Source organism: Myotis yumanensis, unplaced genomic scaffold (genome assembly GCF_028538775.1).
Source record: "Myotis yumanensis isolate MYYU_CA2020_CCGP unplaced genomic scaffold, mMyoYum1.0.hap1 SCAF_21, whole genome shotgun sequence".
NCBI lineage: Eukaryota > Metazoa > Chordata > Mammalia > Chiroptera > Vespertilionidae > Myotis > Myotis yumanensis.
Window position 1 is genome coordinate 10,783,763 of NW_027223772.1, and position 27,890 is coordinate 10,811,652.

The window sequence follows — 27,890 nt, forward strand, 5'->3', positions numbered from 1 at the left end:
GCTCAAGTGTATACATTTCCACCTATTATTTTTTCTAATATTTTATGTGCTCTCTTTAAATCTTTGGATGCATTTAAATCATTTTGGAATGAGAATTGAAAGAGTAATGCAGGTATTTTTCCCTCCAAAATTAATGTTGATACAGAGTGTGTCATAATTTCATAATCCATAATTATTATTTTATTCATTGGAAAACATTTTTACTACATATCAAAGTCCATATGAACTTGGATCTATTTGTGGACTCTGTAATCTGTTCCCTTGATCTGTCCATCATTGTACCATTTCTTTACTTTTGGAATTTTTCCTGGTTATATTCTCACATGTGATTAATAAAGATGAACTTTAGAATAAGTTTTTAGGGTACAAAGTAATTGTGTTTAGATTCTGATTATCATTCTATGAAATTAATATTAATTAACTGGTGAGAAATTACATCATAAAAGTAATGACATCTTTCTAAGACTATATGGTATCTCCACTTATTCAAGTCTTCATTAAATCTCTCCATACATGTTACTCATGTTCTACATATAGATGCACATGTAGAAAACATTTGTTAGATTTATTCTATTCAATTTGATTCTTACTGTTATCAGTAGTTTTAAAACAGTTCTTATTTGCATATAAGAGAACTGCTTATTTCAATACATTAACATCTTCTCTTGCTGAATTGTCTTATGGTTTCAACTAATCTTTGTGTTTATTATCTTGGATTTCAATCTCCATTCTACAAGTTTTTAAATTAATTTTAAAATTATAATTAATTTTTTTAATTAATTATAACATATAAGCCTATAAAAGTTTGATGGTGCTGTATTAAATCAGCTTTAATACAATAAAACACGTCCTTAAAATTAATTTTAAAGATGGGAGAGCCTCTGGCTATGGCCATGTGAACAGGTGGGTGAATTCTGCCAGCAAACACAGTGTAAAGGTGGGCAAAATTGTCAAATGTAACTGATCAAAGGAAAACAACAAGCCGAGGAGTCTTTATTCACGAAAAAGTGCTAGAAACTCCGGTGAGAACAGTGGGAATCTGAAGTTTTCTGGTTGGAGGCTGCTCCCCTTACCACTTCCAGTGCGGTCAGAAAGAGCTATCATTTTTCCAGGATAGATGTATAAGTCAGGATCTGGTCAGGTGAGAAAAACCACACCGTAATGTGATCAGAAAAAATTATTATAAAGAATTATTAGCTTATAAGAAGTGATTAGAGCCCTGGCCTGTGTGGCTCAGTCAGTTGGAGCATTGTCCCACACACCAGAAGGTTGTGGGTTTGATCCTAGGTCAGGCGTGTGCAGGAGGCAACTGATGGATGCCTCTCTCTCTCTCTCTCTCTCTCTCTCTCTCTCTCACTTCCTCTCTCTAAAATCAATCAAAGACCAGTGCAGTGATTGGGGTAACAAGGTATTAGCTAATACAAAGTAAAGAGAACCCTAGAGACTATCAGAAGAGCAGGGCTGTAAGAAGCAGCCACTGCCCTTGGGGCTGAGACCGTGTCCAATGAACACCTCTCTCCCCAGTCCCCAGGCGGAAATCCAGAACGTGGCCAGCAGAGCTACAACTCCCCGAATGACAGCAGTCATAGTGGTGCCGCACCAACGGAACCTGCGGAGAGAAACACCTACCCTCTGGAACTTTCTGAGGGGAGCTCTTTATGGAGAGGCACTGGCCATACCTCAGCCTGAAGGGTGACGGGAGAAGCGCTGGCCGCTGGGGGTGCTGCCGGGTACCCCGCAGGAGCTGGAGGCTGGAGAAGCCGCCAGGCTGCGGTGTGCGCTCCGTAAGGACGCACACGCTGCAGGAGCGGGTGCTGGGGGAGCAGCAACTGTTCAGGAGCCGCGTGCTGGCGACCTGCCAACTCTGGAACCTGGAAGGAAAACCCCCTTCCCCTGCGATGTGCCCCTGGCGCCCTCTACTGACGAGGTTTAAACATCACGCCAGATGGCAAAGGGAAACGGTTTAAAGGGCCCAGATCTGTGAATTTGGAGAGCAGAGCTACAATGTGAACACAGACGCACTAGGAAATGTTATCTAAAATACCCAGCTTTCAACCAGAACATTACAAAACATGAAAAGATACAAGAAACTGTGACCCAGATGCAAGTCCATAGAAATGACTCTGAGTGGCCCTAACCGGTTTGGCTCAGTGGATAGAGCGTCGGCCTGCGGACTGAAGGGTCCCAGGTTCGATTCCCGTCAAGGGCAGGTGCCTTGGTTGCGGGCACATCCCCAGTAGGGGGTGTGCAGGAGGCAGCTGATCAATGTTTCTCACCCATTGATGTTTCTAACTCTCTATCCTTCTCCCTTCCTCTCTGTAGAAAGTCAATAAAATATATTTTTTTTTAAAAAAGAAAGAAAGAAATGACTCTGAATGGGTCCAGGTATTGAATTTAGCAAACAATGACTTCCCAACAGCTGTTATAGGATGTTCACAGAATTAAAGGGATGTTAGTAAAAATGGCAGAGTAGGCCCCTCCAAGGTCCTGCCCCTCTATGAAAACATTGAAATACCAAGAAAAACTGGTCAGAATCAACTTTATCAGAACTTTGTAAAATAAACCAAAACAAAAAAGGCAACTTCAAAATGGTAGGAAAGCTTTGGCGCATCTTAACCGCCCATGCTCCACCCGCTCCCTGGCTTGGTGGCAGCTGTGAAGACCACGTTCCCCGTGAGGGACCCTGCCTGACCTTTGACTGTGAAGGGAGCAGAGTAGACCATATTCTCAGAGAATTGTGTCTGTCAGATCCAGCAGTTTCCAATGGTTGCACCGCAAGAATGTTTAAAACATGCAACACCTGACCATTTAGCCAGGGGCACTGACCTCTTTTCCCTTCGATTGTCAAACTAAAAAATGACAACAGCCAACACGGCAATAGCCTCCTGGTGTGAGTGAATCAAAATTATACCTATTCTTTTTGCCAGATCAGCAAAAACTATATTTTGGGGGCGTGCTGCAGAATGTTAGCCTTCACTTCCTGTTTCATTGAGCCCAGAGGTCAGCTAGAGGTGAAAACTTAGGGTCTTCTCGGGCCTTTCCCTGAGCATGCATCACGCCCAGGCATGCAGAGCAGCCTTCTACATTCCCTAGTACTGTATACACCGGCACTTGCCAGTGGCCTGTTTTTCCAAAGAAGCTCTCTCCCCAGGTTTTCCTCTGGGGCTTCAGCACTCTATTTTTGCCTCAACTGTGCACCAGGCAGCTGCATCTTTGTTTGCCTCACAGTGTTGCCAAGCGTTGCTCATGCCTTTCCATCTAAGAGAGCTCCCAGTTAGGCAAAACCAAGCCAAGGGCTTTGCATCAGCCCCTCAGGTGGCTCCAGGCAGATTAGATTAGACCAGTGATTTCTACCTTTTTCACCTCATGGTACACATAAACCAATGATTTGGTGAGAAGTCTCCTTCACAAAGTGCCCAGGAGGCTGGGCAAGTGGGTGCTGCCTGCCACACGGGACAAGGGAAGGCAGGAGAGGAGGACCTGAGGGCTGACCTGCGATTTTGTGGGAAGGGTGAGGGCCCTGACATGAGTCCATTCTCGCCCGAGCTCTTTGTGGGGGCAGCAGAGGGCCAGGCCTCCTTTCACTGCACAGCTTCAGCCCCATCCCATCGCTGCTGCCGGACCACCGCCCGGGGCCACAGCTTTGCATGCTGGGTGGGCTGGGGCCTTGCTCGGGAGCCTCAGCCATCCCACCCAACCTGAGCCCAGGGAAGGAATCAGACTTGAATTTGGGGAAGAGGCAATGGCCAGGAGGCAGGGGTGAGGGCCAGGGCGTGGCCACATGGGAGCAGAGCTGGGACAGGCAGTTCTGCAGACAGGGGTCTCCTCCTGGCTCAGCTCTGTCCCTCACTGCTGGCTCATCTCACTCTTACATCCGGGCCGGGTCCCTGCTTTGTCTGTGGGGTCAGTAACAGTGCCCACAGCCGGTGACGGGGCCCCTCCCTCAGCCTGGATCTCAGCTGCCACCAGCCCTGGGGCCACACGCACCTGGGCCCCTGCCGCCCCTGCTGGTCGTGCTTGTGAAAGGGCCCCACAGGTTGTGAGTAGGACCTGTTTCCCACGCGGATGTAAATCTGCGTCAGCATCTATCACACAAGAGTCCAGCCCTGGTTGGGAGGGAAGGGACAGCAGTCTTGGGCGTCCTTGAATCCCCGTTGTCCTTGAGCCCTGTCCCCCAGCCACAGCAGAGGGGTCCTCCTCCCCCAGCTGGACAGGATCGTCCCACACAGAAATCCCGCAAGGGACTTGGTATCCTCCCCACCCTCTGCCATTCCCCGTGTACCCATCTTTAACAGGCTTGTCGCCATTACTCTCCTGTCATCCCCTTATTCCAGACTCGCCCCCACCCCCCTCCACTTTCAATCACCCACTGAGACAGAGGATGCTCCTCCTGCAGGAGGCCCATGGGGGACAGGTGCCCCTGAGGCCCAGCCTTTCCCTCTCAGGTCAGGGCACAGTCTGGCCTTGGAGCAGAAGTGATGGGAGGGGTCCCTGGGGATTGGAGAGCTGTGTGCTCCCAAGAGCAGGAAGAGGTCCCTGTCAATCAGGAGGAGGGACTGAGGGTCCCCTGTGGATGCAGAGCGCCCAGGACCTCCCGCATCCTCCCTTCCTCTCAGGTCCCCTCTCCAAGGAGCAGCGCAGACCCGAGTACAGACACAGCGGCCTCCAGAGCATTTTCAAACAAAATTATCTTTATTCATAACAGACCCACAATGCCCCAAAGGTGCTACTTCTACCCCCACCCCAGACCCACCCCCACCCTAATGGTCCTGCCCTCCCTCCTACCCCCCCCCAAGGCCCACCCCCACCCTAATGGTCCTGTCCTCCCTCCTACCCCCACCCAAGCCCACCCCCACCTTAAGGGTCCTGCCCTCCCTCCTACCCCCACCCCAGGCCCACCCCCACCCTAATGGTCCTGTCCTCCCTCCTACCCCCTCCCCATACCCACCCCTGCCCTAAGGGTCCCGCCCTCCCTCCTGCCTCCCACCCTCCCATGTCAGTGGAGCAGCAGGATCAGCCCTGCGATGAGAAGGAGCCCTTGGCTCCTCTGGGGGACAGCCAGGCCCCATGCAGCCTGGGCCCCTCGGGGCGCTGGCAGTGGGGGGCACACCCCTCTGCTCCATCCTGGCTGCAGTGCCGCTTCCTCCCACTCCCTGGGTCAGACGGGTCACACCTCCTCTTGCGAGGCTGTGAGGAGGGCACCAGCCCCAGAGCCAGTGCTGGCCGCCCACAGACCCCGAGGTCGGCCCCTGGGCGCGGGGTCTTCTCAGCATGGACGGGGCCTCCCCCCAGAGCCCGCTTCTGAGACTTGGACGCTGCAGGTGCAGCTCGGCTGAGGCCTCGTCTCTGAAGGGACTGGGACTGGGCCGCACCCCGGGACCCCCTACCTCCAGGGCAGGCCAGGCCCGAGGCGGGGACAGGACTCAGAGAGAGCGCGCAGGGCAGCAGGCGGCCGGGAGAGGCCCAGAGGAAGGCCAGGCTGCGGAGGTCCTCGTCCTCCTCACGGGGCCTGTCAGATGGCCCGCGAGTCTCCCTGACAGGAGAGGCCTCTCTGGGGACGCAGGCCTCCCTGGGGCCCAGTGCACAGTCAGCAGGCCCGTGGCCCTGGGGAGCAGAGCGGGGGCATCGAGGCCAGAGTGGTGGGTGCTCCTGACGCCCCACAGAGACAGCAAAGTCCTGGGGCCTGGGCCGGTGGGCGCCTGCTGGGCCGCGCCTTTGCTGGTCCTTGAAGTCGGTCTCTGGTGGGCAGGCTTTGTCACTGACCCTCAGCTGGGGGCCACGGTCACGCCTCTGGGCATCTTGGCTGGTCGCAGACTCAGAAGGACTTGAGCCCGACAGGGGAGCACCATGACTCGGGGGTGCCTGCACGCCCCCCTCCTTGGAGGCCAGGAGTCCGTTGTCTACCAGCTGGGAGGAAGAAGGGACAGTGACTGGCGCTGCTCACGTGTGTGAGGAGGAGGAGCGTGGGTGATGGGACAATGGCACTGGGGAGAGGAGGGGAGGTGACACCATGACTGGAATCCACCACAGTCATGTGTCTCTCCTCTGTCCCCTGTGCCATATTCCCAGCTTTGTGGCCCCTCCCCTTCTGGGCTCCCACCCCCTCTCTCTGTAGCCCTCTCCTTTCTGTTGTCCTGCCCTGCTCCCACCCAGGGCTGGCCCCTCGGCATGCGGTGCCTGCAGGCAGGGGTGGCGTGGACACAGGCATGTGCGTCCTGATTCTGGGCTGCTCCCTGCCCTGGTTTACCTGGGTGTGCCCTTCCTGGCTCCCTGGGGTCCCCCATCCTTGATCTACCTCCCTCCCTCCTTCCCTGACTCACTAGGGCATGTCCCTCCTCTAACTCCCCTGGGGTTCCTCGGTGCTATGGCTCACTTGGGAACCCCCTCCCATCTCCCTAATGTCCACCCTCCCCTGGCTCACCTGGGCAGCAGTCAGCCCTTCTTCCTGCTCCAACTCCTCAGCGAGGGCCAAGGGATCCTGCTGTGTGTCTGGGGAAATTATTTGTTCCATGAATTGGAAGTCAATGACCTCCTCCACCTGGGACAGAAGGAAGCGGCTGTGAGCCCCTTGGCAAGGAGCAAACTGGGAGTCAGCGGGGCCTGGAGCACAAGTGGAAAGCCAAGACCCACCCGGCCTCCTGCTCAGGTGGGTGTTTTACTCCATCATGGTCTTCAGGTGCACACACGCACGCACACACACACACACACATACACACACGGGCACACCCACATGAACACACCACACACACCACGCACACACAAAGCGCTCACATGCACACAGACACACACACTCTCACGTGCCCAGCTCAGGAACAAAGAGCAGAGCCCAATCCCATCAGCCTGGAAGAACCCAGGCCTGGGTGCTGCAGCGCCACCCTCTGGGATCTTATAGACCCGGAGCTGCCAGCCAGCCCACCTGGGTGACAAAGTCTTCCTGGGAGCACAGCTGGTCCAGGTAGCTCAGGAGATCTTCATCCTGCAGCCACTCCATTTCTTCATCTTCCCATCCTCCACCTGGCGCCCCCATGGGCAGCTCATCCATGATGTCCATGTCCTCCTGCTCGGCCTCAAGGGGGATCCCATTGTGGGACTCGGTCTCCCGGGGCAGCAGGGCTGTGTGGGCGCACTGGGCGCTGGGTACAGCCTTCCTGGTAGTGCGCGCTGGGCAGAGAGGGAAGAGGAGGGAGCGTGAGGGGATAAAGCTCCCACCTCCAGGGCATGCGATGCTGAGGGCAGTGTTTGGGGCATTAATATGGGTGCGGCTGGGTCGGGCCACCTGAAGCCTGTGACTATGTGAGGGGAGAGGCCAGAGGGGAGCACCCAAGAGAGTCATGTGTGAGGACGTGTGGAGCCACTGAATCTCCAAGGGGCCCGCAGCCAGCCCACTTCTCAGCCGACTTCATGTGGGGCCTTTGACAGGGAGCGGGGAGAGGGGATGAGAAAGTGGACCAGGTCCAGACCCCATTCAGACAAAGGGCCGCTGAGGCCCAACTCTCAGGGCTGTTTCCCTTGAAAGACCAAAGCCCCCCTGAAGGCGAAGGGGCCCTGTGGGTGGGACAGTGGCCTGCCCTAGGCCCTGTTGCCTCTGGCCATGGGCTCCAGTGGGAACGTGCTGGCCTACCTGGCTGCCCGCCCTTCACAGGGGCTGGGGGCCCCCGAGGATCAGGTCTCGGTGGGGCAGGAGGGGGCTGGGTCTGCGCCCCCTTCTTCAACTGCAACTTCTCAAACTGCATCTGCTCCTTCGCCTCAAACTCCATGAACCTGGGGGTGAGGGGGGACAGCTGTGCTGAGAAGGAGGCCCCAGAAAGGCAGCAGCGGGTGGGGGGATGGGAGAGCCAGGGCCTTGGGGCTGTCAGGGCCCGGACACTGGGGAGGCAGGAGGCTGGCTGAGCACACTCCTGCACAGCCCCTCTGGCTGGAGTCTGCCCACGGGGCGGGCACCTCCCCCAGCCTGTCCTGAGCCTCCATGTCCAGCCCAGGATGGGTCAGGGTCAGAGGAGGGGGGAGCTCCCTGGGAGGTGGGACAGAAGCACCCACGCTCTGAAGCTGAGGGAGAGGCTTCCCCAGGAGAGAAGGGCCTCTGGACTGCAGGGACCCCGTGCTGACTGACACCCTCCCACCACCCTCCTCTCTGATGAGACCTCACAGCTGGACCCTGCCCCGCAGTCAGCCCTCCCCACCCCCACCCCCAGCTGTGGGGACCAAGGACCCTGACTCACTTTTCTGCCATCTCAGAATAGACCCTCCGGTCAAAGCTGCTCTTGTGCTGCCATTCCTGCATGGCCTGCTCTATTCCCTCCTCCAGCGTCATGGTGGGCCTCAGGCGGGACAGGGACCGGAGCGCTGGCCTGTAATGCCTCAGGGTCAGTCATGGCTGCAGCCTGGCCTCCACCCGCCTGCCCACCCCAGCTCAGTGGCGCCAGGTTCCCACCACCACCCAGCAGGACCTAAAGCTCCAGGTGCGCCCCCTGCCCTGCCCAGTGCACTCACATGAGGAAGCAGCAAAGAGCTCCCGCATCAGGACTCTGGGGAAGGTGCTCCCGGGCCAGGGCCTTGAAGCACTGCCAACGACGGAAGTTCTCATACACACTCTTGGGGTTACAGGCATCATCCAGCGAGGCCTTGGACTGGGAGCTGGCCAGGCTACCCACCCTGGAAGCCCCGTGTGGCCGTGGTCCAGGGTCCACTCGGGGGACGATAGGGGCCAGCTGGGCAGCTGGTGGTGGAGCTTGAGGAGGAAGGCCGGGACACCAGCCTCCATCGCCGGCCTGGGTGCCCCCAAAAGCCAAGGGGGGCATAATCGCCTCCACCGCAGTGGCTTCCAAGAAGAGGGGTGCAGGACACGCAGCACCCCCACAGATGACCCCTGGAGCACTCCCGTTGAGGGAGGCCTGAGTCAGGACAATGGTCTGAGTCTGGGAGGGCTGTGGTCGTCCCCCTTCTGACCTGGCCTGGTCCATGATGTTACAAGCCCCAGGCCCAACGGGGCCTTGACCAGCACCTCCTGCCACCAGAGGTGTCCTGGGCAAAGCGGGCAGCACCAGGGGGTGGCCAGAAGGAAATGACGGGGTCCTGAGGGGCGGCAGGTGCTGCTCCCAAGGTGGCCGGTGTGCGGGGCCAGTAGTGGGCAGGGGAAAGGGCTGTGCCCTGAAAGGAGTCACGGAGGCACCGGGCTTCAGGGTCACATCTGCTCCCAGCGCTGCAGATGCTGTTGAGAGAAAGGAAAGGGTGAAGGGAGGAGGAGAACCAGCAAACAGCACTGAGGCGCTCTGGGCCCCTGTAGCCACTGGGGAATCAGAGCAGTGAGTCTCCCAGGGGAGGGCCATTGGGATGGGCAAACTGCGGAGGTGGCAAATGTCCTCAGGTCATTGTCACGCTCTGACCTCCAGTTGGGAATTACTCCACTGGAGAGCTTGCTCCCCAGCGCCAAGGCTCCCTGACCACTGTCTGCGAGAAGAAACGGCCCCAGCCAGCGCTGACCCTGAGAGCCGCCCTAAGGATTCCCTGGCACCGACCCTGCCAGCCTCAGGGCATGGCCCTGGGCAGCAGTCAGCTCTGGGGGAAATGACCCCAGGCAGACCCACTCCTGTAGTGACCTTCTCTAAGGTAAGTTCTAGGCACCCAAAGGGCCTCTGAGAACAGGCCGTGTCTGAAATATCAGGGCCCCATCTGCTCCTCAGTCTTCCCTTTTCTCAATAAATCACCCCCGTTCTGTCCTGGGCTTGCACAACAACACAGAAACGCTTGAGTAATGTCTTTCCACAAGAAGGCACAGGGACCCTGATATGACCCTTGAACGCACTGACCAGCATGCACATGTGTGTCAGAACCAACAGTGAACACTCAACACAGGCCAGGTCCTGCCACTCGGCCCCAGCACTCAGACTAATGGCCCCTCAGGAGCTTGTCATTTCACAGCCAGCAATGGCTGCAAAGGGTTAGAGAAGGGTCACGGAATGCGGCAAAGTGGGGCTGTCAGTAGGGGTTTCCAGAAACTTCCATAGCTGCTGTCCTGTTAGATGGGTGGTGGGACTGCAGACTGTGTGAGGTCCTTCCCCTTCCAGCTCCCAATAGTGGGAAGTGAAGGCCAGTAGGAAGCAGGTGTGAGCAGGTGACAGTGGGACACAGTTGCCTGAACATATCTCCGCTCAGAGGAACTCGAGCAGACCTAGTCCAGGAGAGCAGGCTACACACTGCGTGCCCTAATTCCTCAGGACAGGCAGCCTCGGACATTTACTACTGACACAGGCCATGGTCTTCCTGCCCCTGTGCACTCCCCTTACCCCTTTAAAAAGGGAATCCGCCTTCACAGACGTTCCAGGGACACCACCCATGCTCCACATCTGTTTTCTGTCCCTGAAGCAGGGACGTGGACTATGAGCAAACCCCGCATCTCAAAGGTGAAGGGCAGGGCAGAGGGTGCGCCATGAGATAACAGGACAAGAGGAAGTTGGTCTGAAGACCTGGGTGGCCACAGGGGGAAAGATTCGGGACAGCTCAGGGAACCGGGCCCTCTCTTGGTGGAAGTTACCCGGCCGCCCTGCCCCTGTGGAATCCAAGCCAACAAGCAGCTTCCTGGGCTGAGGAGGAGTGAGCTCTGGGCCAGAAGCAGGGGAGAAGCTCTGGGCTGCAGCAGTTGGAGGACCTTCCAGCCCAGCCCTCAGGGGGGACATTTCATTGTGGGCTTGGCCACAGGCAGCCCCACTGGACAGCTTTCTGGCTAAACCCTCCCATGGCCCCCATTAGCTCTAGTGAACTCAGGTCAAGTCCCTTAGAAAGATACTGCGGGGCAAGCTCCAGGTGCCCCAAGAACAGCACACAGGACTAGGCTTTCCCGTGACCACCCTGTGCCACCCCCACGACATCGCCCACTACTCCCCACACACACGTGGGAGTGGCTTGTCTCCCCTCTGGGAAGAACCCACGTGCCTGCTGCCGTCCTTTCTCCACACCCAGGCATTTCCCTGAGCCACCCTGACCCACCTCTAGGAGCCCTCCTGCCAGTGCCCTCACAGGTTCCCATGGGCTCCCAGCCTCCCAGGTGACAGGTGCTTTGAGGTCCAGTGCTCTCTCCCTCCCCTACTTCAGTCAACCGTGTTTCCCCAGTGTCACAGTTTAACCCCAAGTTTTGAGGGACATCTCGGTGTTTAAAACATCCCCCCCTCCAATCTATAGTCTTACCTCCTACTGAAGCCATCCCCGCAGGCTCATTCACCGACCACCGCTGCCTAGTAGCCTCCACAATGAGAAAAGTCAAGTCGAGAATCCAGAGACTGACCTGCTCCAACAGCTGCTCAGCATCCAGTGGAGGGAAGGTTTGGGTTTAAACTGTAGAATGTAGGGCTCCAGACATTCTGCAGCGGGGGAGGGGCCGAGGACCAATGGGCTGGGGTGGGGGCGGGGGGGCATTCCATGGAGGGCTCTGATAGGTAGGCCAGAACCAGCAGTTCCTTTCAAATTTAAAGTCACAAATTTAAAGACACACTAGCAGTAATGACCTTCTCTAAGTTCTAGGCACCCAAAGTCCCCTGATGTGCCCTTTCTTTCAGTTCTTGATCCATCACCCTAGTTCTGGGTCCCTCAACCTGCTTCCTATCTGGTCTTGGTTGACTTCAACACAGACTACACTTTCTGAACAAAATTCAGAATAGGCAGCCTGAAGAAATAATGGGAACTTATGGCCACACGGAACCCAGTGTTTGAAATTAGGACTGACCCAGCAGAGGCAGCATGCTCGGTGGCTGTGTGCACATCATTCCTTAGGAAGCAGTCCTGTGGCCCCAAGTGCCGCCCAGTGCTGGGAGCCCTGCAGATGCAGCCGGCCCAGCCTTACAAACCATCCCCTTCGCTCCCGTCCATCAGGGCAAGACCAGAAATCACTACGTTTTGTTTCTCAGAGTTTTATGTTGTTCACTGTCTAACTGTTTACCTTTTGAGTGATTTTAATGTTTTAAACAAGTAATGCCTTTGCATAGTTCACATACTGTGCAAAATGGAAAATGTAGTGAGGAGTCTTCCTCCTGCCTCCTTTCCCTCTTGCAAATGACCGGAAAGATGATGCTATAATTTCATTTTCTTTGGAAAATATGACAAACTCAAGTCAGTAAATTGATTCTGCTACTATATATATGTTCTATTGCCAACTGAAATTCTGCAATATAATACAAAATAGGAGGGCGGGCAGGGTGACTTTGTTCTCATGCTACCTGCCATGTCAACGGAATTTGGCCCAGACAATCATGTCTTGATCAATGTTAAAACAACAGTCTTGCAACGGAAACATCTGTGAAGCAACATTTATTGAAAACCTCCACGTACTGAATGAATACAGGAGGAACGGGGTCAGGGGCAAGTGTCTCTTAGAGTGTGTCCAGGTCTAAAGTTCTTTTTTTTTTTCTTTTTTTCCTTTTTTTCTTTTTTTTTTTAAAGTTCTTGCCCGGAATTGTTCAATGCAACGCCCGGACTTCTGGGAAGAAGGACCTACTTTCTAGAAACCACAGACCTGCAGTCCAAGGGCATGAAGGCACTGGCCCCTCCGAGGACAGTGCTTCAGGCCGGCCTCTCCCAAACTCCGTCCCGAGGGGCAGCCAAGTGCATGGACTGCACGTTTGCAACTTTAAAGTCGCAAGTGCTCCCTGCAACGGGCTGGGAGGTTCCTGGGAGGAGGACCTGCAGGAGGCCTCACAGGGCCCCTCCCTCCACTCCTTCCTCTCCTGCAGGGACAGCCTGGGCCCTTCCCAGGGTGCCTCGCGCCAGGGCGCACGAGCACGCCCACTGGGGGCGGGACTCTGTCCTGCACCTGCTCCCAGCGTCCGTTGGGGCGGTTGGCGCCCACAGGCATGCGCATGCGCTAACGGCAGGGCGGGTCCCCAACGGCCGCCCAGGCTGCACGCGGGGCCTGGCATGGCGGCCTCCGGAGTCCGTTAGGCAAACAGGCGCGCGCATGCGCTAACGGCAGGCGGTTACCCAACGGCCGCCCAGGCTGCACGCGGGGCCTGGCATGGCGGCCCCCGGAGTCCGTTAGGCAAACAGGGAGGTAAGGGGCGCGTGGCCTCCTCTCCCCTCAGGGGCCCCCTCTTCTCTGTGGTTCTCCCTGTGGGCTCTGTGCCCCGGGCCTGTGCTCAGCCCCCACAGCCTCACATATTTCTGTGTGTTTTCACCGGGAATTGACAGCCACTGGCCTTTGGGGGTCAGTGATGGGGGCCTACACGGCCCAGTGATGCCTGTGAGTCCAACTCGGGGCGTCGGTCTGTGTCCCCCGCTTTCTGAACACCGCGGCTCCCGGCAGTTCTTCCGCCTCTGACAGCGCCTCCGGTTCACGCCGTGTCTGCGGGCGGCTGTGGCCACGGGGCGGCCATGCCTGTGTGTGAACGTGCAGGCGGAGCGCTGGTTTTGGAGGGTGTGGAGGTGTATATGCCGGTGAACAGTAGTGTGTGTGCGGTTTGGTGTGGGGTGTGTGGCTGTGGGTTCTCCAAGATGGAAGAGTGAGTTCTGTGGGAATTTGGGAGGGGGTATGTATGCGCAGGTGTGTACGTGGCATGAAGTGTGTTTGGGACATACGTATGGGACACAGGTGTGCATGTTTGCAGGGCACGGGCTATTCGTGGGTCTGTTCGGGGCTTGTGGAGAGTGTGTGTGTGGAGTGTACTGTGTTCCAGGGCCGTGGCCGGGGAAGGATGTTTCTGGAGCTCCGTGTTTGTATTTTTCAGTCGGGCCCTAAGGCTCACATGTTTTGGGTACCGAGGGTGTGAGTATTTGAGGGAGAGATGGTTTCTGTGCTTATACAGGGGATGGAGGATGGTATCTATGTATGGGAGGTGTGTGATACGGTTATTTGTTAGTGTTTGTGGATGTGAGAGCTGACTCATTAGCTAGGGGTAATTTCGAATTTGGAAGTTGTTTTATATGTGGTTTCCTGGGGATATATCTACGTGTCTTGCCCAGGTATACTGGTCTGTGTTTATATCTATGACCAGGTGCATGAATTATCAGTTTGTTCATACGGTGTATGGGGTTCTTAGATGTACATAAAGTGTATTTCTTTGGAGAATACTAAAGTGTTTCTACATGTATTTGGTAGTAGTTAGCAAGCAGTGGTCTGTGTATTCAGAGTGATGCCAGAGAAAACAATGTGTATAGTGTGCTTTTGTTACATACTGAAGAGGCGAGGTGATGAGGTTGTATTCTGGAGAGGTGGCATAATGTATAGTGTTTGAGGGGTCTGTATATTCAGGGCTTGAGAATATTTGCAAGCGTGTGTGTTTCCATAGGTGTGTGGGAATAGTGTATGCATATTAGTGAGAGTTAAGGGATTGTCAGTGCTTTTGTGTTTTGCATGTATCCATCTGAGTGTGTGGGGTGTATATTCGTGAGTGGTTTGTGGGTGTGTGTATTTGGGATTCGTGAGTGTATCAGGAGGTTTAGGGTCCTCTTTGCATCTGTTCCAGAATGTAATGCTTGCAGAATTTGATGGTATTGCTTGTATGTGTCCTCTCAGTGTGTGTGAGGTGGACGTATATGCATTTGATAAGTAGAGGTTGTTTGTGACTGTGTATGTATTTGAGTTCCTAGAGCTTATGAATGGGGCTATGTGTTCTAGGGAATGTGAGAGTTCACTTGCGTGTTTGGAAACAGACTGTGTAGGTTGTGTGTGTTCAGGAATCATGGAATATGTGTATTTTAGGCCTGTGGGATTGCATATGGATCTTTATTTGGGTGACATATGAGGCAATTGTGTACATGATGGTTTTAGAGGGTCTGTTTGTGTAGGTATTCAGTGTGTACATCTGGGTGGCATGTTGGTTGCCCATGTTTGTATTCAGGCCCATGTTATGTGTGTATATATATAATTGTAGGTGTAGAATGTGAATATTCAAGGATGATGAGGGTTTTGTTTGTAACAGTTTAGGTAGTAAGAGGTGGTATATCTGTATATTCATGTGTGTTCATATATGTAAAATAATTTTTAAATATATCTGGGTGGGAGTGGAGGGTCGTAAGCAGGGTGTAAGTGGCTTGTGTGCACATACTCGTTTGACGGGATGGAGTGCACTGGAACTGGCTCATACTAACTTTGGGTGGTCAGTGGTGGATGTCCTTCTGGGCTCTGTGTTCAGTGACATCAGGTGGGTAGTTTGAAATTAGTCATGCTGGGAATATTTATAGCAGATACCACAAATGAAGTCTTTCCTGCATCCCCCTGAGAGTGAGCAGCATTCACCAGCCCCCATTTGTGTGTGTGTCTGGATGCATGTGTGTGTGAAGCAGGGATATTCAGGCATCAGTGGGCATATGTATGGGAGGCTCTATGTGAATTGGAAATGAGGCATCTGGGGCTGCAGGCCTTGCATAGACCCTGGTCAATCTGAATCATTATGTTGCTCTTAGTCAGGTCAGCCCATTCTTTAGGGCCAAAGAATCCCATAAATGTTGGTGATTTCTGGCCCCTCTTCCTACAGATGGATTGGGGGTGTCTGTTCTTTAGGCAGGTGGACATTTATTTATTCTTTAGCATTTGTATGGTCCTGGCATCTGGGGCCCTAGATAGGTGGGCCTGGTAGACAGATAGCCGTGCAGAACAGAACCTTTACAGGTGTACTGCTGGCCTGACAGGCAGTAGTCAGAAAGATGGGGGGCGGGGGGTGCTTCCTGGACAGAGGTCAGATGGCCAAGTGTTCCCCCAGGCAAACTCCCTAAGAATCATCTGGGCAGGCACTGGTGTTACTGACTCTTCTGGGATAAGGTGGATGGCAAGGACACCCTTTCACACGGGGCCAGGTGGTGAAAGTCTACAGAGCCTAGTGTCCCTGAGACCATCTGCCCCAGGGTGGTGGGTTGTGTTGGGTATCAGGTTTGTCAATGGTATCGCTAGTTCTTAACCCACCTATCTCGGGAAACCTTAATCTATTGGGATAGGAAGGACTTTAGGGGTCAGTGAAGTGGCAGGGATGGAGGTGGGGAGGCATTGGGCCTGAGAAGGACTGAGGGTTAAGACTGGAGAGACTGGGGTGTGTTACTCTGATGAGATATTCTCTGACATTCCCAAACCGTTAGACAGGCTCTCCTTTGTTTTCTGAAGGCTCGTGATGTTTCTGGCACTGACATGAAGCTCATCTCTGCCTCGCATTTTTGTTTGTTTTTAATATATTTTATTGATTTTTTATGGAGAGGGATAGAGAGTTAGAAACATCAATGCGAGAGAAACATTGATCAGCTGCCTCCTGCACACTCCCCACTAGGGATGTGCCCGCAACCAAGGCACATGCCCTTGACCGGAATCGAACCTGGGACCCTTCAGTCCCCAGGCCGACGCTCTATCCACTGAGCCAAACCGGTTAGGGCTCCGCCTCACGTTTTACTGAGAGGATGGCGTGACCCTCTTTTCTCTATTCCATGTTTACCTGTACACTCACCAGAGGGAACCACATGATCAATGTAGCCACCAGCTGACCCCACAGCTGCCTCCTGGCTCCCTTAGTTCCACCGGAGGATTTCTGGGCCTTCCTTCCTTATGGTGAGTCTCCTTCTGGCCTTTTCTCTCTCAAGGTGAATCCTCCTGCCAACAGAATGTGCCAGCCTCACTTGCTTGAATGCCCCAATAACTGCTTCTCTTAATACAAGCAGATTTCTAGTGACTCTCAATGCCCCCTTCATAACCTATCCCCAATAAAATGACAGTGTGTTGCACTGATCATATTGTGTGTTGTTGGTGGAATGGAGCTGTGCTTACTTTTACTAGTTTACTAGTATTTTAAAACATTTTATATTATTTTATTTTGGGGGGGTTATATATAGAAGTTTTATTTGGTTCTTTTTACATTTTCTATTTCTTTTATTATACTTAGGTTTTTATTTAAATTCTCTCTCTCTCTCTCTCTCATTGCCTAAAGTTTTACATATGTCTCGTTTTTCCCCAATTGACACCCCACCCTCCCCCCGCAGCCATTCCCACCCCGGGCAAGCCCCTGCCGCCCCAGTGTCTGTGTTCATTGGTTATGCTAATATGCATGCATACAAGTCCTTTGGTTGCTCTCTAACCCCCTCTCCCTACCATTTGTCTCTGGATCTATTCTTGTTCATCAAATTATGTTGATCATTATATCCCACATATGAGTGAGATCATGTGATATTTATCTTTCTTCGACTGGCTTATTTCTCTTAGCATAATGCTCTCCAGTTCCATCCATGCTGTTGCAAATGGTAAGAGTTCCTTCTTTTTCATAGAGGCATAGTATTCCATTGTGTAGATGTACAAGTTTTTTAATTCACTCATCTGCTGATGGGCACTTAGACTGTTCCAAAACTTAGCTATTGTAAATTGTGCTGCTCTGAACATAAGGGTACATATATCCTTTCTGATTGGTGTTTTAGGATTCTTAGGATATAGTCCTAGAAGTGGGATTACTGGGTCAAATGGGAGTTCCATTTATAACTTTTTGAGGAAACTCCATACTGACTTTTACAGTGGCTGCACCAGTCTGCATTCCCACCAGCAGTACACCAGTGTTCCTTTTTCTCCACATCCTCTCCAGCACTTGTCGTTTGTTGATTTGTCGATGATAGCCAAGCCATTCTGACAGGTGTGAGATGGTATCTCATTGTTGTTTTGATTTGCATCTCTGGGATGATTAGTGACTTTGAGCATGTTTTCATATGTCTCTGGGTCTTCTGTATGTCCTCTTTCTAAAAGTGTCTATTTAGATCCTTTGCCCCATTTTTTGATTGGATACTTTATCTTCCTTTTGTTAAGTTGTATGAGTTCTCAGTAAATTTTGCAGATTAACCCCTTATCGGAAATATCATTGGCAAATATGTTCTTCCATGCAGTGGGCTTTCTTGTGTTTTGTTGATGGTTTCTTTGTGCAGAAGCTTTTTATTTGGATGTAGTCCCATTTGTTTATTTTCTCCTTAGTCTCCATTGCCCTAAGAGCTGTGTCTATAAAGATATCGCTATGACATATGTCTGCTATATTGCTGCCTAAGAAGTCTTGTAGGATTTTTATGGTTTCCTGTCTTACATTTAAGTCCTTACATTTAACTCCAGCTATTGAAAAAAAATCCGCATTATTAACCGGTACACCTAAGTATTTTAAAACATTTTGTATTTTAAATAAAAATGCAGTATAATGTGTATATAAGGTAGATGTTCTTGGGCTTGTTTGTTGAATTTCCTTGGTTTGGTTCTGAAATGGGAAGGTATGGCTGCTGAGTTTTAGAGGGGAGGAGCAGGAGTATCTCATTATCTTGAATCAGCACTGAAAATCTCCCACCAGGTAGAATGAATGGGGTTGGACAGAACTGGTTTTTCAGGGCCCAATATTTTTTTGGAGTGTATTTCCTTCCCCATCTCTCCTTGGACAGAAGGAATCCTCTGCTCTTTAAAACAAACAAACAAAAAAACCTTAAAGATTTTTATTACAGTTTCCATACAATATTGTATTCATTTTAGGTGCACAACATAGTGATTAGACATTTATATATCTTACAAAGTGATCACCCCAGAAAGTCTAGTACCCATTTGACACCATAGGTATTTTTACAATATTATTGACTTACTAGAGGCCTGTCCTTTGGCCTCGGCCTGGAGATTAGTGGACCTCCGCGCCACCACAGCCCGGCCTTACCCACCAGCTCGTGGGGCTCCAGCCCGCTGTCCAGTCAATCCCACACAGCATGGAGTAGTGTGCGAAGTGGCAGGCAGCCGCAGCCGGGGAGGAGCCCAAGCCTGGACTGAGCATCGTGCTGCTCCTGCTCATCCTGGCCCGCTTGGGGAGTGTCTGTGGGAGAAGCTCATGGCAGTTGCGCTCGCCAGCCATGAGCCCCGCGTCTGGTGGCCATCTGTCAGCTGAGCAGCACTCCTGCTGTGGGAGCGCACTGACCACCAGGGGGCAGCTCCTGTATTGAGCGTCTGCCCCCTGGTTGTCAGTGTGCATCATAGTGACTGGTCAAAGGGCCGACCGGTTGTCCAGTCATCTGGTTGCTTAGGCTTTTATATATATATATATATATATATATAGGTGCTGTACTTTACCCCGTACATCCCTGTGACTGTTTTTATAACTGGCAATTTGTAAATATTAATCCCTTCCCCTTTTCACCCATCCGTCCAACCTCCCTCCTATCTGGCAACCATCAAAATGTTCTCTGTACTTATGAGTTTGTTTCTGTTTTGTTTGTTCATTTGTTTTGTTCTTTAGATTCCACATGTAAGTGAAATCATACTTGTCTTTCTCTGATTTATTTCACTTAGCATAATTTCCATTCTTGTTGTTGGAAATGGCAAGATTTCATTCTTTCTTTTGGTTAAGTAATATTTGATTGTATATTGTATCAAACCTTCTTTATCCATTTGTCTATCCGATGGACACTTAGGTTTCTTCCATATCTTGGCTATTGTAAATAATGCTGCAAAGAATTTGGGATGCATATGTCATTTTGATTTAGTGTTTTGTGTTACTTTGGATAAATACCTAGAAGTGGAATTGCTGAATACTTCTTTGTCTCTTATTATAGCCTTTGATTTAAAGTCTATTTTTTCTGATATATGTATTGCTAACCCAGCTTTTTTAAATTGCCATTTGCATGAACTGTCATTTGGTGGTGATGAACTCCTTCAGCTTTTTCTTTTCTGAAAAGCTCCATATCTCTCCTTCTATTCTAAGTGATAGTCTTTCTGAGTACAGTAATCTTGATTGTAGGTCCTTGCTTTTTATCACTTTGAATTTTAATCCCTCTGACCTACAAAGTTTCTCTTGAGAAATCAAATTATTACAGGAGCTCTGTTGTAGGTAACTACTGCTTTTCTCTTGCTGATTTTCAGATTCTTTGTCTTTAACTTTTATAATTTTACTTCTGATGTGTCTTGGTATGGACCTCTTTGTGTTCTTCTTGTTTGGGACCCTCTGTGCTTCATGGACTTGTATGTCTATTTCCTTTACCAGGTTAGGGAAGTTTCCCATCCTTATTTCTGCAAATAGGTTTTTAATCCCTTGCACTCTCTCTTCTTCTGATACCACTGTGATGTGAACATTGTTACACTTGATGTTGTTCCAGAGGTCCCTTAAACTATCCTCATTTTTTTAAACTTATTTTTCTTATTGTTCTAATTGGGTGTTTTTAGCTACCTTGTCTTCCAAATTGCTGATTTGATCCTCTGCTACTTCTAATCTACTGTTGATTCACTCTAATATATTCTTCATTTCTGACTGATTCTTTTTTCTATCTCCATTTTTATGTTCCCTTTCTCTTTGTTAATGTTCTGAGTTTATCTATTCTTCCCTGAGTTCACTGAGCATCCTAATAAACAGTGTTTTGAATTCTTCATCTGGTAGATTGCTTGCCTCTGTTTTGTTGAGTTTTTTCTCTAGAGTTTTTTCCTGTTGTTGTTGTGTGTGTGTGTTTTTTACGGGGCGGCATATTTCTTTGTATCCTCATTTTGGCTGCCTCTCTGTATGTGCTTCTATGTATTCAGTAGATCTGTTCCATCTCCTGGTCTTGGTAGATTGGTCCTATGTAGCAAGTGTCCTGTGGGGCCCAGTGGTAGAGTCTCTCAGGTTACCTCTTTCAGGTGCTCTAGGCATGTCCCTTTTGTGGATTGTGTGTGCTCTCCTATTATAGGTGAGCCTTGATTGTTGTTGACATGTCAGTGGAAGGGATTGATTAGCTGTGAGGTTTGGCTGTGACTATAGCAGACAAGCTGTCATGCAGGGGCTGGCCCCACAAAGCAGGATTTGGTTTAGTGAGGCTCTGGTGCCTACTGAGTCTGGGTCTGTCATTTGGGGAAGTGTTAAGGTGGTGCTCTGGTGTGGTCTAAAGCCGCTGGCAGGTCTGGGGACATCTGAGAGGGGCTGTGGTGCAGGCCAAGTTCATCTGCTGCTTGTGTCCAGCCTGGGGCTACCTGATAGCTACAAAATGATCTGTAGATGATTGCCCTTGTGCTGGGCTTGGAGACACCTGGGAGATGCTAAGCTGAGAACTAAGGCTGGCTGCTAGTACTGTGACTGTTAGCATGTGTATGGAGCATGCCGAGGACAGATGCTACTTGTTTGGGGTTTGGAACCTTTGAGGGAATTTAGGAGAGTCCACAGTGTAAACCGAGAAAAGCCATTTGTATCACTAAACCACTGGAAGTAATTTGGGTGGGCCCCTAATTTGGTGGGACAGGGTTTTAGGCAACCATACGGGCAGGGTGAACGGGGTTAGCCAGGTTGATGGAGACCCAGACTTTGTGCTCACCTGCACCTGCAGGCTGGGAGGGGGGCAGGCTCAACAAAGGAATAACATTGCCTGTTAGCATTTTTGTCTCAGAAAGAGCAGCCCCTCCAGCCCTCATCCTAAAGCCCAACAATTCAGTTTTTTTCCAGATGGTTCTGACACTTTTCAAGCTGTTGCCTTAGTGCTGGAGTGCAAAGTGTGTGAGTGCATTAGCAAGGAAGTCTGTGCATGGGCCCTTTAAGAGGAACGTCAGGGACTCTAACAGTCCTTTGTCTCACTCAGCCACAATCTTTATTGGGTTCATAGCCAAAAGTTATGGGGACTTCCTTTCCCTTTCACAGGAACCCTGGGCTGGGGAGTTCAGTGTGAGCCTGAGACAGTTGCTCCTCTTGGGGAACCTTTACAATGGAGTTATACCTGCCAATTCTTTTTTATATCTATAATAATAAAAGCATACTATGCTAATTAGACTGGAGGTCCTTCCGAGTGTCTTTCTGGACGATCTTACAGATGAAGCCAGGGCTGGAAGGGAAGCCCGGGTCCTGGGTGCCTGCCAGTGGCCAGGGGGAAGCCCAGGTCCCAGGTGCTAGAGGGAAGCCAGTGCCAGCATCTGGGGGAAGGAAGGCCTACTCTTGCATGAATTTCGTGCATCGGGCCTCTAGTTTTATTATAATTTTTTTTATTGTTGATATTATTACAGATATCCCCCATTTTTCCTCCCTTTGCCAACTTCCACACAGCCCCAGGCCCTCCCTCCCATGGCCTACATCACACTGTTCTCTGTGTCTGTGGGCTATGCATTTGTTCTTTGGCTAATATCTTCACTGTTCTTTCAGCCTCCACCACAGCTTCCCCCGCACCCCCACTCTCTGACATTTGTCAGTATGTTCCATGTATTTATTCTTCTGGTTCTATTTTGTTTGTCAGTATATTTTGTTCATTAGATTCCACATATTAGTGAGATCATATGATACTAGTATTTCTCTGACTTATTTTGCTTAGCCTAATAGTCACCAGGTCCATTCATGCTGTCCCAAAAGGTAAGAGATCCTTCTTTTCTATGCTGCATAGTATGCCATTGTGTAAATGTGCCACAGCCTTTTTTTCCCCCTTGTGTTTTAATTTAAATTCTTTATTGTTGAAAGTGTTACATATGTCTCCTTTTCCCCCCATTGACCTCTCCCCAGCTTCTCCCACCCCCAGCACATGTCCTCGCCCCCTACTGTCTGTGTCTATTGGTTTTGCTTATATGCATGCATACAAGTCCTTTGGTTGATCTCTTACCCCTGCCCCCCACCCTCCCTTACCTTCCCTCTGAGGTCTGTCAGTCTGTTCCATGCTTCTATGTTTCTGGATCTATTTTTGTTCATTACTTTATATTGATCATTATAGTCCACAAATGAGTAGATCATGTGGTATTTATCTTTCTCCAACTGGCTTATTTCGCTTGGCATAATGCCCCCTAGGTCCATCCATGCTTCTGCAGATGATAAGAGTTCTTTATTTTTTTATACCAGTGGAGTAATCCATTGTGTAAATATACCACAGTTTTTTAATCCGCTCAGCTGCTGGTGGGCTCTTAGGCTGTTTCCAAGTCTTAGCTATTGTAAATTGTGCTGCTATGAACAATAGGGGTGCATATATTCTTTCTGATTGGTGTTTCTGATTTCTTGGGATATAGTCCTAGAAGTGGGATTACTGGGTCAAATGGGAGTTCCATATTTAATTTTTTGAGGAAACTCCATACTCTTTTCCATAATGGCTGCACCAATCTGCATTCCCACCAGCAGTGTATGAAGGTTCCTTTTTTTTTTAATTAAATTTTTATTGTTCAGATTACATTTGTTCCTCTACCCCCCCCCCCATAACTCCCCTCCTTCCAGTTCCCGCCCCACCCTCCGCCCTCACTCCCCACCCACTGTCCTCATCCATAGGTGCACGATTTTTGTCCAGTCTCTTCCCGAATCTCCCATTCCCCTTTCCCCCCCAAGAATAGTCAGTCCATTCCCTTTCTATGTCCCTGATTCATTATAATCACCAGTTCATTCTGTACATCAGATTATTTATTCACTTGATTCTTAGATTCACTTGTTGATAGATGCATGTTTGTTGTTCACAATTTGTATCTTTACCTTTTTCTTCTTCCTCTTCTTAAAGGATACCTTTCAGTATTTTGTGTAATACTGTTTAGTGGTGATGAACTCCTTTAGCTTTTCCTTATCTGTGAAGCTCTTTATCTGACCTTCAATTCTGAATGATAGCTTTGCTGGATAAAGTAATCTTGGTTGTAGGTTCTTGGTATTCAGCACTTTGAATATTTCTTGCCATTCCCTTCTGGCCTGCAAAGTTTCTGTTGAGAAATCAGCTGACAGTCATATGGGTATTCCCTTGTAGGTAATTGAGTCTCTTTCTCTTGCTGCTTTTAAGATTCTCTCTTTGTCTTTTGCTCTTGGCATTTTAATTATGATGTGTCTTGGTGTGGTCCTCTTTGGATTCCTTTTGTTTGGGGTTCTCTGCGCTTCTTGGACCTGTAAGTCCATTTCTTTCACCAGGTGGGGGAAGTTTTCTGCCATTATTTCTTCAAATAGGTTTTCAATATCTTGCTGTCTCTCATCTTCTGGCACTCCTATAATTCTGATATTAGTCCGCTTGAAGCTGTCCCAGAGGCTCCTTACACTATCTTCACACTTTCGGATTCTTTTTTCATTTTGCTTTTCCAGTTGGGTGTTTTTTGCTTCTTCGAATTTCAAATCTTTGGTTTGATTCTTGCCCTCCTCTGGTCTGCTATTGGGTATAATATTCTTTATTTCAGTCCGTGTATGCTTACTTTCTAATTTCTTTATCGTAGCATCGAGGGTCTCGTTAGTTTTCGTGAGGCTCTGCTCAAGTTTATAGCAAGCCCTCAAAATTGCGATTTTTAGCTCCATATCCTCCATTTCTGTCATGTTTTTTTGTCTCCGCATCTTTTATGCTTTCTTGGTGCACCCCCTTGTGGTCTTTGTGCGTGCGCAGTCTTGTTCTAGTTAAGCCTTAATTGTTGTAGTTAATACTAGAGGGATTTGACCACCAGGCCGACTGGCTGTGAGAATCAGCTGTGGGAAAACTTCTGTCCTCTGGGGAGGTGCTAATCTAGCCTTTGCCTGAGGCGATCGGCAAATGGCTCTGCGCAGGGCTTGGGCGGGGTGGGATCAACAGGGCGGGGGGAGGGAGCAGCTATGGCTGCTCTCAGTCCGTCCCCAGGGGCTCTGCCTCTTTGTCCCAGCAACCGCTGCAAACCTCGGAGGGACCGTAGCCAGACAGTCCCGCTTCTCCCATTTGAGTCTGGGTCCCTAGAGACTCGCTCGGATCTGTAGCCCAGAGTCTGAGACTCCCTCCTGGTTGAAAACGACAACCGCGCCCTCAGCCACCAGCCCGCTTTGCGCGCGCACCACCGTACCTTTAAATTTTCCACACTGTGCCTCCTCTGAGCCTCGTAATGCTGTTGTTTTTCCTTCTAGTTGAAGAGTCTCTCCTCAGCCAGCCTTCCTGTGGTTCTGGTTGATGTCCGTTCCGTCTTTTAGTTGTATTTTTGAAGTGGTTGTTTACGGCAGCAGTCTCCGGTGTTTACCTATGCCGCCATCTTCGATTCTCTCGTATGAAGGTTCCTTTATCTTCACATCCTCGGTAGCACTTGTCGGTAGCACTTGTCATTTGTTGATTTGTTGATGGTGGCCATTCTGAAAGGTGTGAGATGGTACCTCATTGTCATTTTGATTTGCATCTCTCAGATGATTAGAGACTTGGAGCATGTTTTCATAGGCTCTGGGCCTTCTGTATGTCCTCTTTTGAAAAGTGTCTATTTAGGTCCTTTGCCATCTTTTAAATTGGATTGTTTGTCATCCTTTTGTTAAGTTGTATTAGTTCCCTATAAATTTTGAAGATTAAACCCTTATCAGATGTAACATTGGCAAATATGTTCTTCCATGCAGTGGGCTCTCTTGTTGTTTTGTTGATAGTTTCTTTTGCTGTGCAGAAGCTTTTTATTTGATGTAGTCCCATTTGTTTATTTTTTCCTTAGTTTTTATTGTCCTAGGACAGTGGTGGCAAACTGCGGCTTGCGAGCCACATGTGGCTTTTTGGTCCCTTGAGCGTGGCTTTTCCACAAAATACCAACTTCTGCGCACGGGCTATGAAGTTTCAATCACACTGTACGTGCGTGCCCACATGAGGTATTTTGTGGAAGAGCCACACTCAAGGGGCCAAAGAGCCGTATGTGGCTCACGAGCCGCAGTTTGCCGACCACTGTCCTAGGAGATGTATCGGTAAAGATATTGCCTAATAAAGATATTGTCTAACAGTTTACTGCCTATGGATTCTTCTAAGGCTTTTATGGTTTCCCGTCTTATATTTAAGTCTTTTATCCATTTCAAGTTTATTTTTGTGTATGGTGTAAGTTGGTGGTCTAATTTCATTTTTTTGCATGTATCTGTCCAATTTTCCCAACACCGTTTATTAAAGAGACTGTCTTTACTCCACTGTATGCTCTTGCCTCCTTTGTCAAATATTAATTGAGCAAAATGGCTTGGGTTCTGGGTTCTCTGTTCTGTTCCATTGGTCTGTATGTCTGTTCTTGTGCCAGTACCAGGCGGTTTTGAAACAGTGGCTTTGTAATATAGCTTGATATCTGGTACTGTGATCCCTCCAACTTAGTTCTTTCTCAGGATTGTTGTGGCTATTCAGGGTCTTTTTTAATTCCATATAAATTTTTGGAGAGTTTTTCTAGGTCTTTGAAGTATGCCGTTTGTATTTTAATGAAGATTGCATTAAATTATAGGTTACTTTGGGTAGTATGGACAATTTAATGATGTTGATTATACCAATTCATGAACTTGGTGTATTCTTCCACTTGTTTATATCTTCTTCTGTCTTTTTTTCAACATCCTGTAGTTTTCTGAGTACATGTCTTTTACCTCCATAGTTAAATTTATTCCTAAGTATCTCAATTTGTTGTTGTTGCAATGGTTAAATGGACTTTTTTTTTTTTTTTTTTTTTTTTTTTTTTAGTTTCTCTTTCTGTGAATTCGTTGTTGGTATATAAAAAGGCCATAGATTTCTGGGTGTTAGCTTTGTATCCTGCTATGTTGCTGGATTCTTTTATTAAATCTAGTAGTTTTTTGATGGAGTCTTTAGGGTTTTCTATGTACAATATCACGTCATCTGTGAATAATGATAGTTTTACTTCTTCTTTTCCATTTTGGGTATCTTTTATTTCTTCTTCTTGACTGATTGCTATGGCTAGCACTTCCAATGCTATGTCGAACGGGAGTGGTGAAAGTGAGCATCCCTGTCTTGTTCCTGTTCTTAGGGGAAATGATTTTGGTATTTGCCCATTGAGTATGATGTTGGCTATAGGTTTTTCATAGGTTTGTTATTATGTTGAGGAATTATACCTTTATTCCAACTTTGCTGAGAGTTTTTATCAAAAAAGGGTGTTGGGTTTTGTCAAATGCTTTTTCTGCATCAATCGTTATAATCATGTGTTTTTTTGTCTTTCAACTTGTTTATGTGGTGTGTATTGCATTTACTGATTTGCAGATATTGTACCAGTCTTACATCCCTGGAAGAAATCCCACTTAATCTTTTTAATGTATTGCTGGGTGCAATTTGCTAATATTTTGTTGAAGATTTTAGCATTTATATTCATTAGGGATATTGGCCTGTAATTCTTTTTTATTATTATTATTTTTTTTTTAATTTTTCGCTAAAAGTATTACAAAGGGTATTACATAAGTGTCCTTCCCGCCCCCCCTCCGCCCTTGACAAACCCCTGCCCTCCCTTTCCCCCCAGTGTCTTATGTCCATTAGTTATGCTTATATGGATGCATACAAGTCCTTCGGTTGATCTCTTACTCCCCTCCCTCCTGTCACCCAACCCTCCCTGGCCTTCCCACTGCAGTTTGACAATCAGTTTGAGGCAGCTCTGCCTCTGTATCTATTATTGTTCAAAAGTTTATAAAGGTCTTTATTATCCATGAATGAGTGAGATCATGTGGTATTTTTCCTTCATTGACTGGCTTGTTTCACTTAGCATAATGCTCTCCAGTTCCATCCATGCTGTTGCAAATGGTAAGAGTTCCTTCTTTTTTACAGCAGCATAGTATTCCATCGTGTAGATGTACCACAGTTTTCTAATCCATTCATCTACTGATGGGCACTTAGGCTGTTTCCAGATCTTAGCTATGGTGAATTGTGCTGCTATGAACATCTGGGTGCATATATCCTTTCTGATTGGTGTTTCTGGTTTCTTGGGATATATTCCTAGAAGTGGGATCACAGGGTCAAATGGGAGTTCCATTTCCAGTTTTTTGAGGAAACTCCATACTGTCTTCCATAGTGGCTGCACCAGTCTGCATTCCCACCAGCAGTGCACAAGTGTTCCTTTTTCTCCACATCCTCTCCAGCACTTGTCGTTTGTTGATTTGTTGATGATGGCCATTCTGACAGGTGTGAGATGGTACCTCATTGTTGTTTTGATTTGCATCTCTCGGATGATTAGTGACTTTGAGCATGTTTTCATATGTCTCTTGGCTTTCTGAATGTCCTCTTTTGAAAGGTGTCTATTTAGATCCTTTGCCCATTTTTTGATTGGATTGTTTATCTTCTTTTTGTTAAGTTGTATGAGTTCCCTATAAATTTTG

At 49.2% G+C, this 27,890-nt stretch overlaps 1 protein-coding gene across 1 annotated transcript; it reads right to left on the reverse strand.

Moving 5' to 3' along the window:
* Positions 1 to 5,013: 5,013 nt before the first annotated feature.
* Positions 5,014 to 12,847, reverse strand: LOC138998926 (NUT family member 2G-like). Its single transcript, XM_070400967.1, has 7 exons — positions 12,754 to 12,847; positions 8,491 to 9,208; positions 8,220 to 8,348; positions 7,622 to 7,761; positions 6,917 to 7,161; positions 6,422 to 6,538; positions 5,014 to 5,907 (listed from the first exon to the last, which is right to left on the reverse strand). Exons 1-7 carry the CDS (start codon positions 12,845 to 12,847, stop codon positions 5,014 to 5,016), a joined length of 2,337 nt encoding a protein of 778 aa, XP_070257068.1.
* Positions 12,848 to 27,890: the final 15,043 nt, after the last annotated feature.